Source organism: Zootoca vivipara, chromosome 8, assembly GCF_963506605.1.
Source record: "Zootoca vivipara chromosome 8, rZooViv1.1, whole genome shotgun sequence".
Taxonomy (NCBI): Eukaryota; Metazoa; Chordata; class Lepidosauria; order Squamata; family Lacertidae; genus Zootoca; species Zootoca vivipara.
This window is the reverse complement of record NC_083283.1, coordinates 1,767,126-1,790,695: the sequence shown is the minus strand read 5'-3', so window position 1 is coordinate 1,790,695 and position 23,570 is coordinate 1,767,126. Positions and strand designations below refer to the sequence as shown.

The window sequence follows — 23,570 nt, the reverse complement described above, 5'->3', positions numbered from 1 at the left end:
AAATTTAGGTGGTCTCTAAGGTGCTACTGGAAGAAAAAAAATTATTTTGTTTCACAAGCCTTAGGATACCTACCCTCAGCTCTGGCTCCTCAAAGTAATGGAGGGAGAGAGTTTTCAGGTCGTGGGTGCCAGGATCATATTCCACCACGGAGAGCTAGGAGGCAGGAAAAAGGAAATTAGAGGCAATCTGCTAGAGTTTCATTTTTTTCTTTAGTGGAAAATTGTAATAATCAACCTGACCAACGGTGAACCCTTGGGAGGGCCAGGCTATAAATCTAACTAATTACTTCCCTCCCCTAATAAAGCTTTCTACACTTCCTCATGTGCCTAATCACTTCTAATCTGCCTGCTGCAAGCCCATGTTTTCCAGCCTAAAGGAGAACCTAGTGTAAAAGATTCAAGGCAACTCACTCCTCAATTTGCATGCTTGCTCTTCAGTACTTCCCGTTTCACAAAACACAAACTCAGTTAACTGCTGCAAGACACACACTGCATCAAGGGGATTATGGGAGCCGTAGTCCAAAAATCTGGAGGTTCCAGCTTGGGGAAGGCTGTACTAAGAGTTCCATTGTCCCACATTGTAGCTGTGGGAAACCAGCAAGCAGGATTCGAGCCCAATAAACCTCTCTCCTCCTTGTGGCTTCCAGCAACTGGTATTCAGAGGCATTTTCTCCTCACGGTGGTCTGGAAAGTTGTCTGGAAAGGGACTTGGCTTCCATTCATTCTAAGAACTCCAGGGCTATTTTGTTTAGCCTCATGCCAGACAAAATTGCCACCCAGGAGGCATGCCATAAAACTGTCAACTGCAAGTTGAGGGGCCAGGGGCCCCTAGGAAAGGCTCCGAGGACCACCAACTTATAATAATACCCCACGCTGTGGGTTAAACCACAGAGCCTAGGGCTTGCTGGTCAGAAGGTCAGCGGTTTGAATCCCCTCTACGGGGTGAGCTCCCGTTGCTCGGTCCCAGCTCCTGCCAACCTAGCAGTTTGAAAGCACGTCAAAGTGCAAGTAGATAAATAGGTACCGCTCTGGCGGGAAGGTAAACGGCGTTTCCGTGCGCTGCTCTGGTTTGCCAGAAGCGGCTTAGTCATGCTGGCCACATGACCTGGAAGCTGTACGCCGGCTCCCTCGGCCAATAACGCAAGATGAGCGCCGCAAGCCCAGAGTCGGTCACAACTGGACCTAATGGTCAGGGGTCCCTTTACCTTTCAAAACCCTCCCCCACCTCCCCCAGCAGGGTGCCTTGAGGCTCCTCCTCCATCTGCATCTCACGGGTCATCTTCAAGCTGACCCCCTTACCTTGGCATCCTTGAAGCTGAGCAAGAGGGCATCTCGCTTGGCTCCCGCGAGCTGCACGCTGGCCATGGACATGACATTGCCAAAGAAGGAGAAGGCAGCCACCAGCTCGAGTTTCTCCTTGTGACCTTTGCCTTCTGCGCAAGACAGCAAACGGAGGTGCATTAGGCTCTGAGGCCCTTGCTGCACACAGAGCCCCTTCCCACAACCCGTTTTTCTCCGCCTGAAAGAAGCCTCCAAAACCTTTCAGCCTGCATCCTGCCCCCAGGTGAATTCAGCCCATGAACGCTACCAAGACCAATGAAAGGACCGCTTATAGGTTCTACTTTAGGTGAAGGGGGGAGGACCTGTTCCTAGCAAGTCTTTACATTAGGCCTGCCTACATAAGCACTGAGAAGATGGGTTGAGCATGGAAAGCCAACCTCAGTGTGTTTCAAAGCTGGTGGCAAAGTGGCCGTGCTTCTTTTCAGTCCCTGACTGCAGACAAAAACAGCAAACGTATGAAAAACAGTAATTAGACCTCTGTCTCAGCAATTACTCCAGACTTCCTGAACCTGGCGCTGCGCAGATGTTTTGGATTACAGCTCCCATCAGCTTGGTCAGGGTTGATGGGTGCTGCGTTCCAAAACATCTGGAGGGCACCAGGTTGGGTAAGGCTGGCATACTCTGAGAAGCAGCCTCTTTGCAAGGCCTCAGACGGAGAGATCTTTCCCAAACTTGCTGCACCAAAATCAGCTTGACACATGCATGCCTGAAGAGCTAGGGCCCTGAGCTGGGCAGGCATTTGCTAAGAAGCGTGCGGGTCCAGGATCAATGGCTGCTTGGAGGGCTGCCTAGAAGTAGCTCCTCGTTTCAGCAGAGACCGTTCTTGGGGGGCCCAGAGAATTGGCACCAGAAGCAACCAAGCACTTATGGCCCCAAGACAGCACCTGCGAGGAGGGCCTGCCGGGCAAGAAAACCAGAGCCCACTATAAGAATAGAATAACAACCGGCTGGCTCAGGCCAGTGGTCCATCTAGTGGAGCAACCTGTTCTCACAGTGGCCAACAAGATGCCCTTATGGGAAACCCACAAGCAAAATTCAAGCACAAGAGCGCTCTCCCCTCCTGTGGTTCCCAGAAAGTGGTATAAAATCATGCCTGCCCAGTGATTTGAAATCTGGACCCCCAGTGCGCTGCTCTCCCAGCTGAGCTACCCACGGGGGTTGCAGAAGCAGCTTCCTTCAAGCAGCCTTCTTCCAACCTCTTAATACAGGCTTTCTGGTTCCACAGCCCCTTTGCCGAGACCCCCCCCCCCGCTGCCCCTTCCCTGCGCCTGCACACTGCAGCCCCAGCTCCCCACACTCCACTCACCGGCGATCCTGTCATTCTTGGTCGAGGTCTAGAAGAGAAGCAAAGGAACACCGTCAGTCCTGCAGCATCAATGCAGGCGCACTGCACCAGCTGCACAGTCTGGCTGAGGAGGCCAGTGGCTCCCTCCTCTCTGGGGCAGCGTGCCAAGGCTGCATTAATGCTCCAGAGAGAAAGCAAAGAATGGCAAATTGGGGCATCACCTGAGCATTTCTTTCCCTTCCACCCCCAGAACTGCACACCCCTAAGATGCAGCCCAAAATCATAATGTACCCCATAACCACCCCACCCAAAATCATTCCATGGCTCTCAGACTGTGCCAGGTGTCTCCAACCCAACTCCCCTGTTGACGCTGCCCATTTCTAACATTCAGCTGCCTTTGGGGCCTCTTTGGCTCTGGGTGAAAGACCCACCCTAGGGAGCAGCTTCAGGGTTTCCCAGGCCTCGCTGCTGCAAAGGGTGCCACAAGAAGTTCCTTCTACCATCTAAAAACAGCAGGCCAGCAAATCTGCCCTGCTGGGCCACCATCACTCTTCCTCTGCAAAAGGAACATTAATTCCAGACCAGCTCAAAAGAACAAGGGCTCCAGGAAATCTACTTGAGTTCTGGAAGCAATTACGCAAAAGGCATCCATGCCAGGACCACCACCTGGCACAAGACTAGAGGGGCAGGATGCGGGGTTTGTGCAGCTTTGTAAATTGGCCCACAAAAGTTAATGGCCTGCAAAAAAAGGGCGGGGAGGGGGAGCTCCACTGCTCATCCTGCAGTCTCCGCTGCATTTCTACACTTGGAGCAGAGGACGGTTTGAACGCTCCACACACCTGCCAGCCCACGCACAAGTCTATGAATTCGCCTGCATGTAGTTTCTTGTTGCTTTGGGTAACCAGGTGGGTGCTTAACTACAAGGCTGTGTTTGTGAGAGAGATTGGAAGCGGGGAGAAGGGGCGGCCAGTTCCAGTCCTTACAGGCACTTTCCATCCTAATGCAGTTCAGCGAGGGCTGCGAGGCCACAGCAGCATCCATGCTTGGGTTGCGTGGGGGTAGAAATCAGTTTTCAGGGACGCCAATAAAAGGAAGTTGCCTCATCCAAGTTCAGCATATCGCTGAACAGGAGAAATTCTGTGGAGGCAAAACTCAGAGATGTGCCCTGAACCAAGGGGTGCGGAACCTCTGGCCCACAGGCCAATCTTGGCCTGTCGGGGGTTCCAATACCATTTCTTCCTAACCATGCCTACCTGACAATCAGCTGATGTCCCTGGGTGGGGTGGGGTGGTGGTTAAGAAACCCTCAAGGGGCTGCATCCTGTTCAAGCCTAGCTCTCCAACACTGCTGGGCCAGGCCTCTCCCTATTTGTCAAAACCACTTGCCTTAGGCAAGGTTATTTATTCGGTTTCAGGTGCTCCACAATTTCACATTGTGTGGGAAAGAACTACTTTGTTGTTGCCAAACCCACTGCCTGTTGTTTTCAGGAGATGCACACCCACCGCTTTCAAGGCAAGTAAAAGGCAATAGTTCCCTTCCTCCTTGATCCCTCCAACATACATCACCCCCAAGCAGGTGGCCCACTGTACCTCGGAGTCATGGTTGAGCCTGTACACGTACAGCTGAGAGGTCCCCGCCACCACCAAGTTGCGCTCGGCGTTGGAGAAGAAGTTACAGTACATGGAAAACTCCAGCCCTGTGGGAGGGTGCGCCTGCTTGTACACGGCATACATCTCCGCAGGCTCCCTGCAGAAAGGCACAGCTTAGTGTGGGGGAAGCGGCAAGCAGGCCAGGACACAAACCCCCAGCAGGACCTGACCCTGAGAGATGTCAGCCTATCTACCAACTAGCTGTAGCCACAGGAGGGGACTCTGCTGCTATGTTACCTGCAAGAGATCACAACTTGGGACCAACTTACCTACAAGCTCACCTTACCCCATATGGGCCCAATCAACTACTTCAACCTGAGCAACTGGCACTATTACAGGTGCCACATAATACTCCTTCCACGTTTGCAAGAAATCGATCTTTTAGGGTGGTAGCACATACACTTTGGAACTCCCTGCCAATTGACACCAAGCAGGCGCCTTCAGTGTAATCTTGCTTGCTAAAAACATTTTAATTCAGACAAGCCTACTCAGACATGTAGTTGAACAGCGGTGTGTGTTTTAATCTGTTTTTAATTTATTGTTGATTTTATCTTCTGAATGTTTTAAACAGTTGTTTTTAAAGGTAATTTTCTTGTTTCTTCTCTCTTAGCAAACCACTTTGAGGATTCTTTTTTTTAAAAAAAAAACAATCAAGCAGTGTACAGATTTTATGAAATAAAATGAAGTTGGGAGATGAAGGTCCTTCAAGGCACCCAGAGTCCCGGACCTCAACTGCATGCCAAAGATGGCCAATGTGGTGCTCTCCAGATACTGCTGGACTCCAACTCCCATCAGCCCCAGCCAACATGGCAAAAGGTCAGGGATGGTGGGAGCTGTAGTACAGTAACATCTGGAGGGTATCACATTGGCTACTCCCAGTAGACACTTCCCCCACCCTGGCACCCACAAATTGGGCCTGATTGACAGCTGTCTTTGGGGTAGTGCTATATTTATCTTAACTGACGATAAGCTTAAAGCAATATGGCTAACACAATTAATCCCTCATAGACATGGCCTAGCAGTGTACAGTCATACCTCTAGTTACGTTCGCTGTGGGTTGCGTACATCATGGGTTACGAACGCGCTGAACCCGGAAGTGCTGGAACAGGTTACTTCCGGGTTCGGCGATTCGCGCCAAATTACGTCACACGCATGCGCCGAATCGCGCAGCGAGCATGCGCGCGCAGATTCGGCGCTTCAGGCTGCGTACTGCTCTGGATGCAAAAGGGGCTCTGGAACGGATCCCGTTCGCATCCAGAGGTACCACTATACAGTATTGCAGGGATGAGAAACCTGTGGCGCTCCAAATGTTGGACTGCAACTTCCATCATCCCAGACCATTGTCCCTGATAGCTGGGGCTGCTGAGAGCTGGGGTCCAACACTTGAGAGACCACCAATCCTCTGAAGAGACCAGAACAGAATATATTGGGAGGGGAAAGCATTTTTGGGAAACCCAGGCAACTCTGATCTTTAATCCATCCAAGATTTCTCCCCACCAGTTTTTTTTATAGTAGATCGCAGTCTCTTGGAAGTTGGAGAAACTAGCTTTAGAAGATTTGTGGAGGAGACGGCTATCCATAGCTGCTAGCCACAGCCTCCACTGTCAGAGGCAGCAAATGCTTCTGAAGAATTATTATTAATAATAATTGAATTTATATACTGCCCTATACCCGGAGGTCTCAGGGCGGTTTACAGAACAAAATCAGAATATAAAACCACATAATCGAAATAAAAACAACAACCCATCAACGCCCCCCCAAAAAACACTACATTTTAAAAGGGCATAGGATGAATCCCAGCTTCTGGAAGCCACAGGAGGGGAGAAAGTGCCCTTGTGCTCGGATCCAGCTCTTGGGGCTTCCCATGTGGGCATCTGGGAGAGCAGAGGAGGTTGTGTGAGGTGGGCTACTGGCCCCGCAGGGGCTCTTCTGTACCAGAATGCCTCTGAGCATGCACAGAGTGAGATTCCTCTGCCATAGTGAATGACAGCGTAAAAATAATATATATATGTCCAGAGGTATCTCAAGATGGAGACAAATACACCGATACTGCTGCAAGATTTAATCTCTGCAACAAAAACAAAAAAACCCTCTACAATTGCACTATATAAAACCCTACTCAACAGGAAGAAATACGATTTAGAATATGTCAGGCAAAAATGGGAGTGAAGAGTTAGGGGTACAGATAACAAATGATATATGGGAGTCAAGTATAAAATCAACAGAAATAGCCTCTATGGGTCTAAGACTAAGACTTATTCAACAGAAAATAATATTCAGAGTCCACTGGACTCCAGCAAAATTATACCAGAAGTAAGTAACAAGTGCAGAGATGTGGGAGTAAAAATGCAAACTTAGGACATATGTTGATTAACTGCCCGATAATAAGCTATACATTTAATAAAATATTTTTTAAAATATCATATATGATATATATGCTAGATATATGTATACTATATCTATGATACATATGGCATATACAGTATTTGATATATGATATATATTGGGGGGGCAGAGATCTTTGAATCAGGCGGGAAGCCCTGAGGAAGCTGCCCCAGCCTTGCCTCTGCTCTGGCGGGGCGGGCGAGGGGCCCCGTTCACTGGAATCGCTCCTGAAGCGGCCCAAGGGCGCCCTCAACTGCCACCCCCCCCTCGGGGGGGTTCCTCGGAGGGACGGTTTCACGGGACGGACCGACTCCCCTTCCTCCTCCTCCTCCTCCCCCTTCCTAGGCGGCATCGCCCCTCAGCTTCTCCCCGTCCGCTCCCGCCGCACCCCCCCCCCGCCATCCCGGGGAACCGGGCTTACCTCCCCCGCCCTCAAATCCCCCTCAGCCGGCGGGGTGCGCTGGCATAACCGGTCCGGGAGGAAACCGCTCCCGCCGGAACCTTCGGCGCAGCCGCGAGGGCGGAAGGGCAGCGAGAGGCCGGGCAGAGGGAGGCCTAGAGCGGCCCCTCCCCCCCCCGTGAAAGGGCGGAGCTAAGGGAGCTTTGGATTGGCCAAAGCAGGACCAAGAAAGGGAGGGACCGGACTCCTGGATTCGCAGTGGCTGATTGGCGGGGAGGGAAATGAGCGGCAAGCCGGAGATCCAACGGCGAGTGCCTCATTGAGCGGGACATAATGATAGACCTGGGAACGTCTAGAGTTGCCACACGGGGTTTAACTTGTGAGGCATGCAGAGGTGTTTTGGGGCAAATGGAAGAAGCCTTGTCCTGGGTGGAATGTGGGGAGGGAGGAGGGGAAAAAGGGAAAGGAAGAAGCAAGAGGCGGGAATTGAGAGAGGGAGAAGAGAGAGTGCAGAGGAAGCAGAGAAGAAAGGGGGTAAATGCAAATGATTATTAATTACATTGTTGTTGTTCTGGTTACAGGTAGGTAGCCGTGTTGGTCTGGATCGAAGTAAAATAAAAAAATTCCTTCAGTAGCACCTTAAAGACCAACTAAGTTTTTATTTTGGTATGAGCTTTCGTGTGCCAACACATGTTGTTGTTGTTATTGTTGTTGTTGTTGTTGAATCAATACAGGACATAGCATTTTACACTGATAAACACTAGTGGCCAAAACTGAGGAAACCTTTTGGGAAAAGTGTATTTCAGAGGTTTGATGGTTCATAACACCACTACATTCATCATTAAATCATCTTTCCATTGATATGTAATTTTATGGTATTACTCCAAAGAAAAAAGAAAAAAGAAAAGAAGTGAAGTGGTGTTATGAGCCATCAAACCTCGGAAATACTTTCCCCAAAAGGTTTCCACAATTTTGTCCACTAGTGTAAGCAGGGCTGTTCCTTCAGCCAGAACTCACCCAAACTCAGTTCCAGCAACTCTCAGGTGGGCGCCAGGGCCATTCTAAGAGAACGAGGGAGGTGTTCCTGGTGAGTTCTGGCACCTCTTTTTCTACAAAGATAGCACTGGATATAAGGGACAATCCTGTATCATACAGGGCAGGTGGCAAACCCTAGCAGGGCCTTCACTGCAGCGGCTCCCAAATTGTGCAACTCCCTCCCCACAGAAGTGTGCCTGGCATTGTATAACTTACAGTAGAAGGGACATGGGTTGTCCTGTGGTCCAAACCACAGAGCCTCTTGAGCATGCAGATTGTAAGGTTGCTGGTTCAAATCCCCGTGACGGAGTGAGCTCCCGTTGCTCTGTCCCAGCTCCTGCCAACCTAGCAGTTCGAAAGCACACCAGTGCAAGTAGATAAATAGGTACTGCTGTGGCGGGAAGGTAAACAGCGTTTCCATGCACTGTGGCACTCATCATGGTGTACTTTTGAGCCAGAAGCTGTTTAGTCATGCTGGCCACATGACCCGGGAAGCTGTCTGTGGACAAACGCCAGCTTAAAGCAAGATGAGCACTGCACCCCACAGTCAAGTTTGACTGGACTTAACCGTCCAGGGGTCCTTTACCTTTGTCCTATCTCTATTTTAATGTCTTAGATATGTAATAAAGGTTCATAAATGTACCAAGCAAACACATACATAAATATATAAACCACATGTCTGAAACCCCACAGACAAAGTCCTGAAACCATTTTGTCCCTCCCAAATTGACCTAAAATATTTCTCTGCAAGGTCGAAGGAAAATTGAAAAGCCTCCCCATTGTCTTTCCGTTCACAAATCCTGTCTTAAGGGTATGTCTGTGTATGAATAGGGTTACAAAAAGACTGGGCAGGCTCCCCAGGTAATCCAATCAAGTGACCATTAACAGGTCATACTCCTGCCTAATATAGACTCCTGTCTATATTAGGGTTTGCACACCTTTGTTCTGGGTCCTCCTCTCTCCTGCCTGGGTGGGGAGCACCCTGTTGCAACAGCTTTAATAAAGATCAGGCTTACTAGCTGCTTTGCTTCTCAATATTCTCTGGTTGGCCTCTGTTATTTTCTCCTACCGATGGAGAACCTACAAAGGACTCAATAAAGACTCTTGTGTACCCCATAAGGGAATAAGGGCAGATTTTGTTTACAACAAACATCCAAAAAACCAAAGTGCTGCACCAACAAGTACAAAATAACCCTTCTGCAGCGCCACAAATCCAACTCAATTGTGTAACATTGATAAATGTCCATCACTTCTCCTACCTGGGCAGTTATCTTTCCACAAGGGCCGACATTGATGCCAAAATCCAGCATTACCTGAGCTCAGCAAGTGCGGCTTTCTCCCGATTGAAGTGCAGAGTGTTTGAGGACCGGGACATTTGCAGGGAAACAAAAATGCTTGTTTACAAAGCTATTGTACTACCAACGTTACTGTATACTTGTGAAACTTATAAATGCCATCATTACTGTATGCTTGTGACCACTTATAAACACCATCTCCAACTCCTCAAAAGATTCCGACAATGGCGTCTCCAAAAATTTTTACACATCACTTGGGAAGACAGGCGAACTAATATCAGTGTACTGGAAGAAGCAAAGATCACGAGTGTTGAAGCAATGATTCTTCAACTTCAACTTCATTGGACTGGTCATGTTGTGCGGATGCCTGATTATCGTCATCCAAAGCAACTACTCTATTCCAAACTTTAAAATGGAGAGCGTAATGCTGGAAGTCAACAAAAGAGGTTTAAAGACTGTCTCAAGGCAAATCTAATTTTTTTTTAGTATCAACACTGACAATTGGGAAACACTGGCCTGCAAGTGCTCCAATTGGAGAACAGCCTTTACCAAAGGTGTCATGGGCTTTGAAGACACTCAAACTCAGGACGCAAGGGAGAAACGTGCTAAGAGGAAGGCAGGCTTGGCAAATCCACACCTTGATCAACTCCTCCACAGAAACCTATGTTCCCACTGAGGAAGGACGTGTGGATCCAGAATTGAGAGAATTGGATCCAGAAGTGAGATAGTAGTAATGGGGGATTTCAACTATCCTGATATTTGTTGGATGTCAAACTCAGCCAAGAGCATAAGGTCGAACAGATTCCTCACTGGCCTTGCAGACAACTTCATTGTCCAGAAAGTGGGAGAAGCAACAAGAGGATCAGCCATTTTAGATCTGGTCCTAACCAATAGTGATGACTTGGTTAGTGGGGTAGAAGTGGCAGGATCATTAGGTGGGAGTGACCATGCTCTTCTGGAGTTTATTATCCAGCGGAAAGGAGCAACCAAGCATACTAAGGTCCAAATTCTAGACTTTAAGAAAGCCAACTTCAGAAAACTTAGGGAAACGCTGGGTGAAATCCCATGGACAGTAATACTAAAAGGGAAGGGAGTTCATGATGGTTGGGAGTTTGTTAAAAGGGAGATATTAAAAGCACAACTTCAGGCAATACCAATGAGACGGAAACATGGAAGGTGCCTAAAGAAGCCAGGCTGGCTATCTAAAGAACTTTTGACTGAGTTAAGATTTAAAAGGGATATGTACAAAAAATGGAAAAGGGGGGAAATCTCCAGAGAGGAATTCAAACATATAGCCAGCACGTGTAGAGACAAAGTCAGAAAAGCTAAAGCACAGAATGAACTCAGGCTCGCTAGAGAGGTTAAAAGCAACAAAAAGGGCTTTTATGGGTATGTCCGTAGCAAAAGGAAAAACAAGGAAACAGTGGGGTCACTCAGAGGAGAAGATGGTGAAATGCAAACAGGGGACAGAGAAAGGGCAGAACTCCTCAATGCCTTCTTTGCCTCAGTCTTCTCCAAGAAAGAAAACAACGCCCGACCTGAAGAATATGGAGCAGATGATTCAGCAGGGGAAACACAGCCCAGAATAAATAAGGAGGTAGTACAAGAATACTTGGCTAGTTTAGATGTATTCAAGTCTCCAGGGCCAGATGAACTACATCCAAGAGTATTAAAAGAACTGGCAGAGGTGATTTCAGAACCACTGGCAATAATCTTTGAAAATTCCTGGAGAACAGGCGAAGTTCCAGCAGACTGGAGGAGGGCAAATGTGGTCCCTATTTTCAAAAAGGGGGAAAGAGAGGACCCAAACAATTACCGCCCAGTCAGCCTGACATCAATACCAGGAAAGATTCTAGAGCAGATCATTAAGCAAACAGTCTGTGAGCACCTAGAAAGAAACTCTGTGATCACTAAAAGTCAGCATGGGTTCCTGAAAAATAAGTCATGTCAGACTAATCTGATCTCATTTTTTGACAGAATTACAAGCCTGGTAGATGAAGGGAACGCTGTGGATGTAGCCTATCTTGATTTCAGCAAGGCCTTTGACAAGGTGCCCCATGATATTCTTGTAAAGAAGCTGGTAAAATGTGGGCTAGACAATGCTACCATTCAGTGGATTTGTAGCTGGCTTACTGACCGAACCCAAAGGGTGCTCATCAATGGCTCCTCCTCATCCTGGAGAGTAGTGACTAGTGGGGTGCCACAGGGTTCTGTCTTGGGCCCAGTCTTGTTCAACATCTTTATCAATGACTTGGATGATGGGCTTGAGGGCATCCTGAGCAAGTTTGCAGATGACCAAATTGGGAGGGGTGGCTAACACCCCAGAGGACAGGATCACACTTCAGAATGACCTTAACAGATTAGACAACTGGGCCAAAGCAAACAAGATGAATTTTAACAAGGAGAAATGTAAAGTACTACACTTGGGCAAAAAAATGAAAGGCACAAATACAGGATGGGAGACACCTGGCTTGAGAGCAGTACATGTGAAAAGGATCTAGGAGTCTTGGTAGACCACAAACTTGACATGAGTCAGCAGTGTGATGCAGCAGCTAAAAAAGCCAATGCAATTCTGGGCTGCATCAATAGGAGTATAGCATCTAGATCAAGGGAAGTAATAGTACCACTGTATTCTGCTCTGGTCAGACCTCACCTGGAGTATTGTGTCCAGTTCTGGGCACCACAGTTCAAGAAGGATACTGATAAGCTGGAACGTGTCCAGAAGAGGGCAACCAAAATGGTCAAAGGCCTAGAAACGATGCCTTATGAGGAACGGCTTAGGGAGCTGGGTATGTTTAGCCTGGAGAAGAGAAGGTTAAGGGGTGATATGATAACCATGTTCAAATATATAAAAGGATGTCATATAGAGGAGGGAGAAAGGTTGTTTTCTGCTGCTCCAGAGAAGCGGACACGGAGCAACGGATTCAAACTACAAGAAAGAAAATTCCACCTAAACATTAGGAAGAACTTCCTGACAGTAAGAGCTGTTCGGCAGTGGAATTTGCTGCCAAGGAGTGTGGTGGAGTCTCCTTCTTTGGAGGTCTTTAAGCAGAGGCTTGACAGCCATCTGTCAGGAATGCTTTGATGGTGTTTCCTGCTTGGCAGGGGGTTGGACTGGATGGCCCTTGTGGTCTCTTCCAACTCTATGATTCTATGATTCTATGATTCTATTATTCTAATTGGCCTCATTATGGACTCATTGTTAAAACCGTGTATATGGAAGACAATCTTACTCGCCTACGAGGGATTGCCGAAGAAGAATGCTGAAGGGATTGCCTTGGCTTGAGGTGTATATATTTAGGAACCACTTTATGGTTGTAAGTTGTTATAAATTGTTTTAAATATTGTGGGACCTTAGGGTGAAGGGCAGGGGAACAAACAAACAAACAAATCAATCATGATTTGATGCAGTTGGAAATGAGTTGTGTGTCTCCCATTTTAGCCTCTAGGCTTGGGGTCCATCATAAATATCTGCCTAGAGGCTTCTTCTCCCCTGGGACCCTCCCCTCCGCAGCTCCAAGCTCTTTCCCCGATCCAAATGTGCATTGCAAGGCAAGGAATGAGAAACGCTTAAAGCACACCGATTTTTATTTACCATTGAAAGGACAGGAAGCGGTAGATTCCACACAAAGGAGCTACATTGGTCACCCATCTGTCTACTGCAGCCTGTGTGACGGTTGCAGTGCCCAGGAACAGGGCAGAGAGATCCCTACATCTGGATTCTGGACAGCACCCTATGGATCCGGGGGCAGAAAGACGGCACGGCTCCCAGATAAAACTCTTCGGAAAGAACATGATGTTAAGAAGAAAAGGTAGGGTTTGGCCGGGCTTCTTCACTGGGCTCCAGAGGCCAAATTTGCAGCAGCAAGGGAAAAGGACCGAAGTGCCACAGAGCATGTATGGAGTCCTTGCCGCTGAATTATCTGCAGCCCAACTTCAGACATATTGGGGGGGGGGGGAGAGAGAGAGAGGCAGGTTTTTCAATCAAGAGGTGCGTCTTCCGGTTCGATCTGAGATCCAGCAGCGCCTCTCTTTAGAAACCCAGCTGATGAGTTTTTGGAGGAAGGTGAGGAAGGGACAACGCTTTACTTCACGCCAAGGGCCGGCTCCTCAAATGTGAGATAGAAATTGAGCCATAGAACGATTGAGGAATTCAGTGGTGGACTTGAGTACTATGGCACCTGTCAGGCTTTAGGGAATCGGCTCCCCCCCCCCCGTGGCAGTAGATAAGCAGAAAAAAGGAAAAGGGAGTCTTCTTATCATTTAGAAACTTTAATAATCACAGTGAGAGAACAAATAACACATCTCCTAGGAATGACGGTGCTCCCAATTAAGGTTTCCACCCCCTTATGTCCCTATTAATCTACATCACTTCTATGTCTTGTAATCTGAGCCTGTACCCTCTGTGCTTTGTGTACTTTCTGTTTTGCCACTATCTCATCTCTCCTTGACCTTGGGGAGAGCAGAGGAATGCTTTCCAGAGACAGTGAATCTGTTAACACTCTCTCCCAGTGTTTCTTCTCCTAGCTGTTCCCCATCCACTATTTCCCAGCTTCTGCCTTCTGAACTATGTCCCTCTACAAACCACTGTTCCAAATCTATACTGTCTTCCTGCTCCTGGGAAGATTCAGGGACAGGAGCAGGGGGGGGGGCTCCCACCGTTCCTCCTTAGTGCACCCCTCCTCAGCACAGTCCCCAACAACACCCTGTGTGAGGCCAACATTTGACATCCCAGCCCTCTCACTGCCTTCCCAAAAGTGGGCAAGGAGGCGCCAGACTTAGGGAAGGAGGTGCAAGGGCTACAGCAGGGTCTCAGAGCCCTCTCAACTCCTTCCCTAAGCTGGGAAAGCAATAACTAGGCTTTGGGAAGGAGGCGGAAGAGCTCTTAAGACACTGTCAGAGCCTCATGTGTCCTTCCCAAAGCCCAGCACCTCGGCTCAGCACCCAGTGTGGGTGCCCCACAAGCACAGCCCTAAATCCATCCCTGTAGAATGATTACATCTGACTTTGCCAAGCTGGAGCTGCTCCAGCTGTTCTGGACTATAATTCCCATCAGGCCCAGCCAGCGTGTGTCCTGCCCAGAGGGCTGTCTTTAAATAAGTCATGCTAGTCTTTCCAGCAGCAGTCACGAAATTAAAAGACGCTTGCTTCTTGGGAGAAAAGCAATGACAAACCTAGACAGCATCTTAAAAAGCAGAGACATCACCTTGCCTACAAAGGTCCGTATAGTTAAAGCTATGGTTTTCCCAGTAGTGATGTATGGAAGTGAGAGCTGGACCATAAAGAAGGCTGATCGCCGAATAATTGATGCTTTTGAATTATGGTGCTGGAGGAGACTCTTGAGAGTCCCATGGACTGCAAGAAGATCAAACCTATCCATTCTGAAGGAAATCAGCCCTGAGTGCTCACTGGAAGGACAGATCGTGAAGCTGAGGCTCCAATACTTTGGCCACCTCATGAGAAGAGAAGAATCCTTGGAAAAGACCTTGATGTTGGGAAAGATGGAGGGCACTAGGAGAAGGGGACGACAGAGGACGAGATGGTTGGACAGTGTTCTCGAAGCTACGAACATGAGTTTGACCAAACTGCGGGAGGCAGTGGAAGACAGGAGTGCCTGGGGTGCTATGGTCCATGGGATCACGAAGAGTGGGACACGACTAAACGACTAAACAACAACAGTCTTTCCAGGGTCCCAAGCAGAGAAGCATCTTCCTTTTTTGACCCCGCCATCTAAGATGCTTTGAACAGGACATGCCAGGGACGAACCCCGGTCTCTCACCCCTGAACTACCGGTAGCAGCTTTCCTCCCCATGATTTACCCAGCTAGGACTGGCTTATGGCTTCTGAATTTGTCCCTTATTATTCACACCAGCGGTCAGCCCAGTTGGGCACTGGCCCAACGACCATTCCCTTGCCCAACCTCAGGGGACATTGTGTTTCAAGTAAAGAGGGCAAGCGGCCATCGTAGATGGGAACCAAGCCTAGCTGGAATTCCAGTATCTGCCCACCATCTAGACTCGGGTTGTGTAGACAGGTAAATAAACCATATATCGTAGAGATGCCACAGCCTCTGCTGTGCCCCATTTCCAAAGGAAGCCCAGACCCTGGGTAAAGCGCGCCTGCAAACCCTGGAAACACGCACCGTTTGGAGATTGGGGTGGCGTGTGAAAATGCAATAAATAGGAGAAGAGGGAGAGGGGAGCTGTTGCTTGGGCATCGTTCAAGGCCGTGCTGTGGGTATGGGCGCCTGTGTGCTCGCATCCCCGTTCTGCTTGAAAGGCAAAGAAAGTCCCCAGTCTCTGATTTTGAGGATTGTGACAGCCGGGCCTTTGTCCGCCCACTCTCTAGTCTCTGGCGAAGGACAGCCCAGACCTCGCCACGCCTGCAGGCAAGCGAGAGGTGCGCTGCTGCGCTCAAAGTGCGATTCTGTCCTCAAAGATGGAAAGCACCAGCAGGATGGCCCAGCCAGCCAAGAGTCCCACATTTTGCAGGGCAAAGAGGAGCCACGGACGCTTATCTTTCACGTTCATCAGGGCCGGGAGCTGCAAACCGGAACAGAGAGAGGAGATTAGTGAGAACCACAGAATGGATCCCACAACCCCAGTCTCCTTGTGCCCCCGATTTCAGTCTAATTCTTTAACCCACCCCTTTCCCTTCCCTTCCCTTCCCTTCCTTGTCCCGCTCCTCCAGAATTTGCGCGCAGAACTCATTCATGCCCGCCATCTTTTGTTTGTGTACATCAGAGACAGTGGGGTGCATCATACTAGGACCCAGGAGACCAAGGTTCGAATCCACGCTCAGCCATCACGAAGCTCCCTGGGCCAGCCACTGCCTCAGCCTAACCTACCTCGCAGGGCTGTTGTTGTGGGGATTAATTGAGATGGGAGGGAGAACGGTGTACGATACGGCGCACTCCTTGAAAGAGAAGGTGAGATATAAACCAGGCAGAGGGCCTTCTTGGTAGTGGCGCCCGCCCTGTGGAACGCCCTCCCACCAGATGTCAAGGAAATAAACAACTCTCTGACTTTTAGAAGACATCTGAAGGCAGCCCTGTTTAGAGAAGTTTTTAATGTTTGATGTTTTATTGTGTTTTTAATATCCTGTTGGAAGCTGCCCAGAGTGGGCAGATGGGTGGGGTATAAGTAAATAATAATAATAATAATAATAGCAACAAATAAATAATCAAGCATAAGAAGAGGCAGACGGCAGGATCAGGCCAACAGAGTCCAGCATCCTGTCCTCCTTGTAGATGACTATGGGATGCCCAGAAGGAGGGCCTGAGCAACTCTCACCCCACCTGCGACTCCCAGCTACTGGTATACTCGGAGACACCTTGTCTGAGCAAATTACAGAGTTTAGCCATGCCCTTTTCTTTGGTCCAGAATCTACCTATATTCAGCTTCACTGTATGTATAGTGGGTGAGTTCTAGCACCCACCTTCCCCACACTATTCAGGGGTGCCGACTTGCCCTCAGGACCGTAGGTGCCTGCCGCCACAACGCAGGTATGTGACGGCACACGCACTACATGCAGGCTTGTGTTTGTAACGGCGCACGTCCGCGTTGCGGCGGTTGGTGGCAGCGGCTCCTCTTCCTCCTCCTCTCCACAGCCAGTGGAGGCGCTTGGACTCGGAGGCAGGGAGACTCTGTGTTTCTGTGTCTGAGCCTCCCCCCTCCCGCCCCGGAAAAGGGCGCCTCGCTGGCTGCCTGTGGAAGGTGGAGCTGAACCCCTTCTTTCTCAGAAGCAGCGCCACTGCCGGCTGACTTGGTGACGTTGCCTTTGTAGGTACCCAGACCCCAAAATTATATTGTTGTGTGTGTCCAAGCACCCAGGGCCTCCTGGAGTTGGCTGGTATGACACCATTTGTGATTTCATATGCTTCTCCCATGTCCCCACTTAGACGTGTTTTCCCTAAACTAAAAAGCCCCAAATGCTGTAACCTTCCCTAATAGTGGAAAGTAGCCCTTGTGATATTGTATGATGGGACTCCCTGACCCTCACGGTCCCTTCCAGGTCTACAATTCTATAAACCACCTGCACCCTTGGATTTTAGAGCACTTTAACTGTCTGGGCTTCAAAAGTTTCTTTTTCTTCCTGGAAGGACACCCATACACTCCGAATAACAGAAGTGCACAGACAGAGAACGTGGAGGAGGAAGCAAGCTTGTTTTCTCCTGCTCTGGAGGGTAGGACTAACCAATGGTCACAAGAAAGGAGATTCTGACTCAATGTCAGGAAGAACTTTCTGTTGGCAAGAGCTGTTCAACAGTGGGACGGTTTGCCTCGGGAGGTTGTGGACTCTCCTTCCGCGGAGGTTTTTAAGCAGAGGTAGGATGGCCATCTGTCAGGGATGCTTTAGCTGAGATTTCTGCATTGTAAGGGGTTGGACTAGAGGACCTTTGGGGGTCCCTTCCAACTCTACGATTCTATGCAAGGAGGTCGCCTGAAATGGTGACGCTGCAGAAGTGTGATCCCAGTGAGAAATAATCTGATCCTGGGCATGTACAGAAAACTCCCACACCTATGCCATTATTATTATTATTATTATTATTATTTATATACCATCCTTCATTTGAAGAAGCTTCCCAGTAAAAAAAAAGTCTGTTTACAGTACATGTTAAAGGGTACTGAAGTAGTCTAATAATGAGGAATTAATAACCGTATCAGCAACGCCCCAAAGAGAAAACGTACTGGAATTAAGGAGAAACATTACAGACTTTATTTTCATTTTGTAGTTTGTTTGTTTTTTATATTGTATGTTTTATGTTGTGAACCGCCCTGAGATCTATGGGTATAGGGTGGTATAATAATAATAAGGTGGGAGAACGGTAGGAAAAGGAGAACAACTGCCAGGGGTATAACTCTCCTTACTTACCATATCGCACAGGGCCACGTAGAGGAAGAGGCCAGTGGCCACGGTGAAAATCCAGGCCTCGAATTCGTCTCCCGTGGACACAGAAAGCGCGATGTAGAGGCCCACAAAGGCTGTGAGGGCGCTGAGGAAGTTGAGCAGCAAAGCCCACTTGACGCTCAGCCCGGCGTGGAGCAGCGCGGCAAAGTCCCCTGCAAAGGCGGGAGGAAGATGGTCAGCCATTTGTTAGCTGAGATTCCTGCACTGCTGGAGGTTGGACTAGATGATGCCTGGGTTCCCCTGTAGGTCTACAATTCTGTGATTCTACTAGGAGCGGCGACAGTCGCTCAGGTATCACGCAGCCAGAAGGAAACACCCCATCCCTATCATTCGGGGATGTGTGGGAGACACCTTCCTTCAGATCCCTGCTCAAAAGCCGACCAGGATCTACCTCCTAGGCAACGCTATCTTTAACTTGCAGCATCCCACTCTGAGCGCTTGCCCCGTTGAACGGAAATGCAAAATCCCCGCGTTTTGCCACCATGTGGCATATCTTGGCTCAGCCTTCCCCATCCTGGTGCCCCTCAGATGGTGTGTGTTCCCATGATCCACAGACAGCATAGCCACAAGGCGCTAAGGCTGATGGGAGTCATAGTACAACATACCAGTATATGGAGGGCGCCAGGATGGGAAAGACTGAGCACCCTGAACTCACAATGGCCAACCAGATGCCCCAGTGGGAAACCAGCGAGCAGGATTCGAACACAAGAGCAACTCTCCCCTCCTGTGGTTTCCAGCAACTGGGATTCAGAAGCACCGCTCCCTCTGACTGCCATCATGCCTAGTAGCCTTCCATAGCCCTCTCCTGCTCCATGAATTTGCCTAATCCTCTTTTAAATTCACCCAAGGTGGCGGCCATCCCTGCCTCCTGTGGCAGGGAGTTCCACAGTTTAACTATGTGCTGCGTGAAGGACTTCCTTTTTGTCTGCCCACCAGCTTCCTCCGCCACAAAAAAATAAATCCCAACCCATGTAATGCCCAACCCCTCCTCCCTCCGCACCGAGCTCGTGGGGCAGTTCGTGGCACAAGACCGCCAGCGAGGTGGCCAGACCCGTCTTCCAAGACGAGGAGAAGGCAGCGCCGACGGCCAGCCCGTCGGCGAAGTTGTGGATGGCGTCTCCGATGGTGATCATGTACGGCAGCATCCTCTGCTCTGCGGAAGGAGCAAATGGGAGACATCAGAACCTCAGAACGTAGAAGAGCCTCTTGGATGAGGCCAGTGGCCCCAGCTAGGTCAGCATCCTGTCGTCCCAGTGGTCAAAAGGAACTAGGAATCTAGATGGCTCACCCAGCCCAGCCACCTGACCTCATAGCAGGACCTGAGCACAACAGTGTTTTCTAATGGTTGTTCCCCGTTATCTGGTACTCGGAGATAGACTGCCCCTGGGCATGGAGGTTCTGCTATTACAACAGACCTCCATGATAGACCTGTTCTGAACCGGGGCCAAGCAGATGCCCCACCTGGGGAACCTGCAAGCGGGATCCATGCACAAGAGCCTTCTTCCCTCCTGTGGTTTCCAGAAACTGGGATTCAGAAGCGTTACTCTGACAAATGGAAGCATTATGCTCCATCAAAAGCATTATGTTCCATGCGTTTGCCCATTTCCCTTCTGGAGCCGTCCCAAGTTGGTGGCCCTCACTGCCTCCTGCGGGTTCCGTAGTTCAGCTCCGTAGTTCAGCTACGCGACGCGGAAATAAATGCTTCCTCCCATGTGTCCTCACCCCCCTCCAGGACACACAAAGAGCAGTGTGTGTGAAACACAAGCCATGAAACCCTTCGCATTTTCCTTCCCAGCTGGCAGCCTTCAGCCCCTGTCTGCACCCTGCTGGAAAGCAGGCAGAGCAATTCTGCGCAAGCTGTCAGTGACCCTCCCCAAGCCCCCCCCCCCCATCATGCTGGGGGATTCAGCCTGTAACACAATGCGCCATTTGTTCTGAAAAGGAGAGGGAACTGTGGCAGGAGTGGCCCAGTGGCCTAATGGATAAGGCATCAGCCTCCGGAGCTGGGGATTGTGGGTTCAAGTCCCACCTGGGTCGGCCGGCTTCTTTTGTTTTAAGAGAATTCTCTCCCTCCCCCCCCCAAAGGAGGAAATTTGCAGACAGGAAACCTCAGATATCGGAAATTAGGAGGAGGGTTAAATCAAGGTGGGAAGTTGGGGAGGTTTTGAGTGCCAATTCAGACAACTTCTTGGCTCAAGGGGAACCAAAGGTGTGTCTGGGAAGCGGGGTCCCGGGTTTGGGCCTATGATTTGGGCCCCATCAGAAAGTGGCTGACAGGAGTTGTAGTCCAAAACATCTGAAAGGCACCAGGTTGGGGGAGACTGATTTAGGACACAACGGAGACTTGCTTGCGTTGCAGAGCGATGGCATTTCCCGGCCCTTGAGACCGGCTTCATCAAAAATGCAGGATACAACCCCCCAGAGATCTCACTGAGGGTAAACTCATATACAGTGGTGCCTCGCTTAACGAATGCCCTGCTTAACGAAATTTCCGCTTAACGAAAGGATTTTTCGAGCGGAGCTTGCCTCGCTAGACGAATGCGTTTTACGAAAAATTCGTCTAGCGAATCGTGGTTTCCCATAGGAATGCATTGAAATTCAATTAATGCGTTCCTATGGGCAAAAAAAAAAATCCAAAAAAAAAATCAATGCATTCCTATGGGATTCGCTAGACAAATTTTTCGCTATAAGAAAAGACCCGTGGAACGAATTAATTTCGTCTAGCGAGGCACCACTGTAAACCCTACAGACTCTTGGAGTGGGGTATCGTTTTAGGGTTTACGTTGGGAGCCCAGATTCCACTTTGCAGGTGTTCGTTTTGCTGCTCTTGGTATCAATTCCCTGCGCCTTGATTTTTTTAGATCTTCTTATGACATAAGCGGGGATTGTTTGATTTCCTCATGGCCACTGACACATCGCTTAGGACTACTTGGGTTACAGTTTTGTACTTGCACAAATATTTCTGTGTCTTTAAGTTGCCTTGAGCGTGGTTTTAACTACGGAAAGGCGACATACAAGTGAACGATTGTGTTCATGGTTTTGCTCTGAGCAGGTCTTTTGTTTCATTATTACATTATTTCCTGTTTTTATAATTGTGTCTCTGCTTGTTATAACCTGCCCCGAGGCATGGAAATGTTAGAAATCACAATCGTTTAATCAAAGCAGCTTCTTGTTGTTACGTTGTGAACTGTCCTGAGATTTACAGGAATAGGGCAGTATACAAATTTTAATAATAATAATAATAATAAATGCTGGACATGTCAAGGAGGAGTCTCGTCTTGTCGCTGGACAAGACATCTCTGGTGCTTACCCCGACTGAGGTTCTCTTTCTTCCGCATCCGGCTGAAATCTGCCTCCTCAGCAGTCACCTATTGAGAAAGAACAGGCAGGTAGAAAAAAGGGAATGCAAGACAGGCTCAGCCTGCATCCCACTTGGGGCCACACAAGAAAGGCCCTGCTTTTTCGAGGCACACTCCCTGCCTTCTGTTCATTTCCCGAGCCCTCCATTGTATTAGTAGCATTATTAATTAAATTTAAAGAGTCTCCTACATATGAAGGCACTAGGCAATTCATAGAATCGTAGAATTGTAAAGCTGGAAGGGACCCCAAGGGCCATCCAGTGCAACCCCCTGCAATGCAGGAATCTCAGCTAAATAATCTCGGATAGATGGCAATCCAACCTCTGCTTAAACACCTGCAATGAATAATAGAATTGTAGAATTGGAAGGGACCCCAGTGGTCATCTAGTCCAACCCCTTGCAATGCAGGAACCAAAGCCTCATCTAGACAATTTTGCTCCCCCTTGGAACTCCGCAAGAAGTTTGGGGATGAAGCTCAAAACTGATTGGCGCCCCCTGCTGTTGGGCTCCCTGCCATCTGCCCTACCAATGGCTTCCAGCCACCAGACCAGAGGCATTTCTGCACAGCCAGGTTTCGACATAATATTGTATATTTTAGCCTTCAGAGCAGAGCGGTTTGTATCTATGGGAACTGCAGGTCTTCCTCAGACAGAACGTCTATGGCTCCATTGAGGGTGCTTCCCTCAAAATGGAAGATGCTTGTGGTGTAATGGTTAGAGTGTTGGACTAAGACCTGGGAGACCGGGGTTCAAAGCCCCACTCAGCCAGTCACTGTCCCTCATCCTAACCTACCTCACAGAGTTGTTGTGAGGGGGGAAAATGGGGAGGGGAGAAACCGTGTACAACACTTTTGAGCTCCTTGGGTGGATAGGTGGGATATGAATGTGAGGAATTCTGCATCACAGGGGGTGGACCATAGCTGTCAAGTTCTCCCTTTTCTCGCAAGGAAGCCTATTCAGCCTAAGGGAATTTCCCTTTAAAAAGGGAGAACTTGACAGCTATGGGGTGGACTAGATGAGCCTTGGGATCCCTTCCAATTGATTCTGTTATAATAAATTTAAATTAAATTAAAAGGTGAGTAACATAGTTCCACGTTCTCTCCTCTCCAAATAAACCATAACATTTTGAAAAGGGGTGTGTGTTTGTGTGTGTGTGTGTGTGTTTTCTTTTTAAGCATACATTTAAAAAAGCAAACATTTGGGGGGCAGACTTCTCTCCTGTTTTGGAAACAGGACAACAGAGCAATCGTACACTCAAGCTGACTTTAGAGGCCAAAGATTTGGGAAGTGACCACTACCCCTTTTTGCTGTATATTCTGGGTCACTGTTGCTTGTTTTTATTTTAATTCTTCAAAGGGTGTGTGTGCATGCCCCACTGACTCAGACTGCTGATTTCTCCCACTTAAAAAAAATAAAATAAAAATCAACACAGGAGTTAAGCAGCAAGAGCTTACTTAACCTAACAGGGAGGCACCGTGGAGCTGTGTAATAGGCTCCTGCCTTGCATGCAGAACGTCCCTGGTTCAATCCCTGACCTCTCCAGTTAAGAAGGATCTCGTGTGGCAGGTGATAAGGAAAATACCCTTCCCTGCCAGAAAACCTGGGAGAGCTGCTGCAAGGCAGGGAAGACAAGAATGGGCCCGATGCACCAATAGTCTGGTGCAGCGTGAGGCATTTTCACATAGCCACATATTTCTTCCCGCACATCTTTATTCCTCCTTCCACCATAAGGTGGGGCTGGAAAATCATGCTTGGGTTCTGGATAAAGGCATGGCACAGAATTGGGCAAAGGAGGAAAGAGGAAGTCAGAAATTTATTTTTGCGGCTGACTTTTGCTCTTGCTTTTTTGCAGGAGATCATAGAATCATAGAGTTGGAAGAGACCACAAGGGCCATCCAGTCCAACCCCCTGC

The 23,570-nt window shown here is 48.9% G+C and overlaps 2 protein-coding genes and 1 non-coding gene across 4 annotated transcripts in view; 1 reads left to right on the top strand and 2 right to left on the bottom strand.

Moving 5' to 3' along the window:
- The window catches only part of CPSF1 (cleavage and polyadenylation specific factor 1), a 42,095-nt gene extending 34,159 nt beyond the window's left edge, over nucleotides 1–7,936 (bottom strand). Inside the window, exons 1-5 of one of the 2 annotated variants that reach the window (XM_035125286.2) lie at nucleotides 7,082–7,936; nucleotides 4,216–4,372; nucleotides 2,648–2,675; nucleotides 1,300–1,433; nucleotides 74–154 (exon numbers count right to left, since the gene is read on the bottom strand). In XM_035125286.2, coding sequence (XP_034981177.1) covers nucleotides 74–154; nucleotides 1,300–1,433; nucleotides 2,648–2,675; nucleotides 4,216–4,359 — 387 coding nt within the window. In that variant the 5' untranslated portion in view covers nucleotides 4,360–4,372; nucleotides 7,082–7,936. The remainder of the gene's footprint in view (nucleotides 1–73; nucleotides 155–1,299; nucleotides 1,434–2,647; nucleotides 2,676–4,215; nucleotides 4,373–7,081) is intronic. The other variant, XM_035125285.2, reaches the window with a different exon arrangement.
- Nucleotides 7,937–12,552: 4,616 nt separating this feature from the next.
- The window catches only part of SLC39A4 (solute carrier family 39 member 4), a 34,272-nt gene continuing 23,254 nt past the window's right edge, over nucleotides 12,553–23,570 (bottom strand). Inside the window, exons 9-12 of the mRNA XM_035125405.2 lie at nucleotides 21,611–21,668; nucleotides 19,301–19,453; nucleotides 18,265–18,452; nucleotides 12,553–15,932 (exon numbers count right to left, since the gene is read on the bottom strand). Of these exons, the coding sequence (XP_034981296.2) occupies nucleotides 15,804–15,932; nucleotides 18,265–18,452; nucleotides 19,301–19,453; nucleotides 21,611–21,668 (528 nt within the window). The 3' untranslated portion in view covers nucleotides 12,553–15,803. The remainder of the gene's footprint in view (nucleotides 15,933–18,264; nucleotides 18,453–19,300; nucleotides 19,454–21,610; nucleotides 21,669–23,570) is intronic.
- On the top strand, nucleotides 20,265–20,337 carry TRNAR-CCG (transfer RNA arginine (anticodon CCG)). Its single transcript has one exon. It is a non-coding gene; the product is annotated as a tRNA-Arg (tRNA).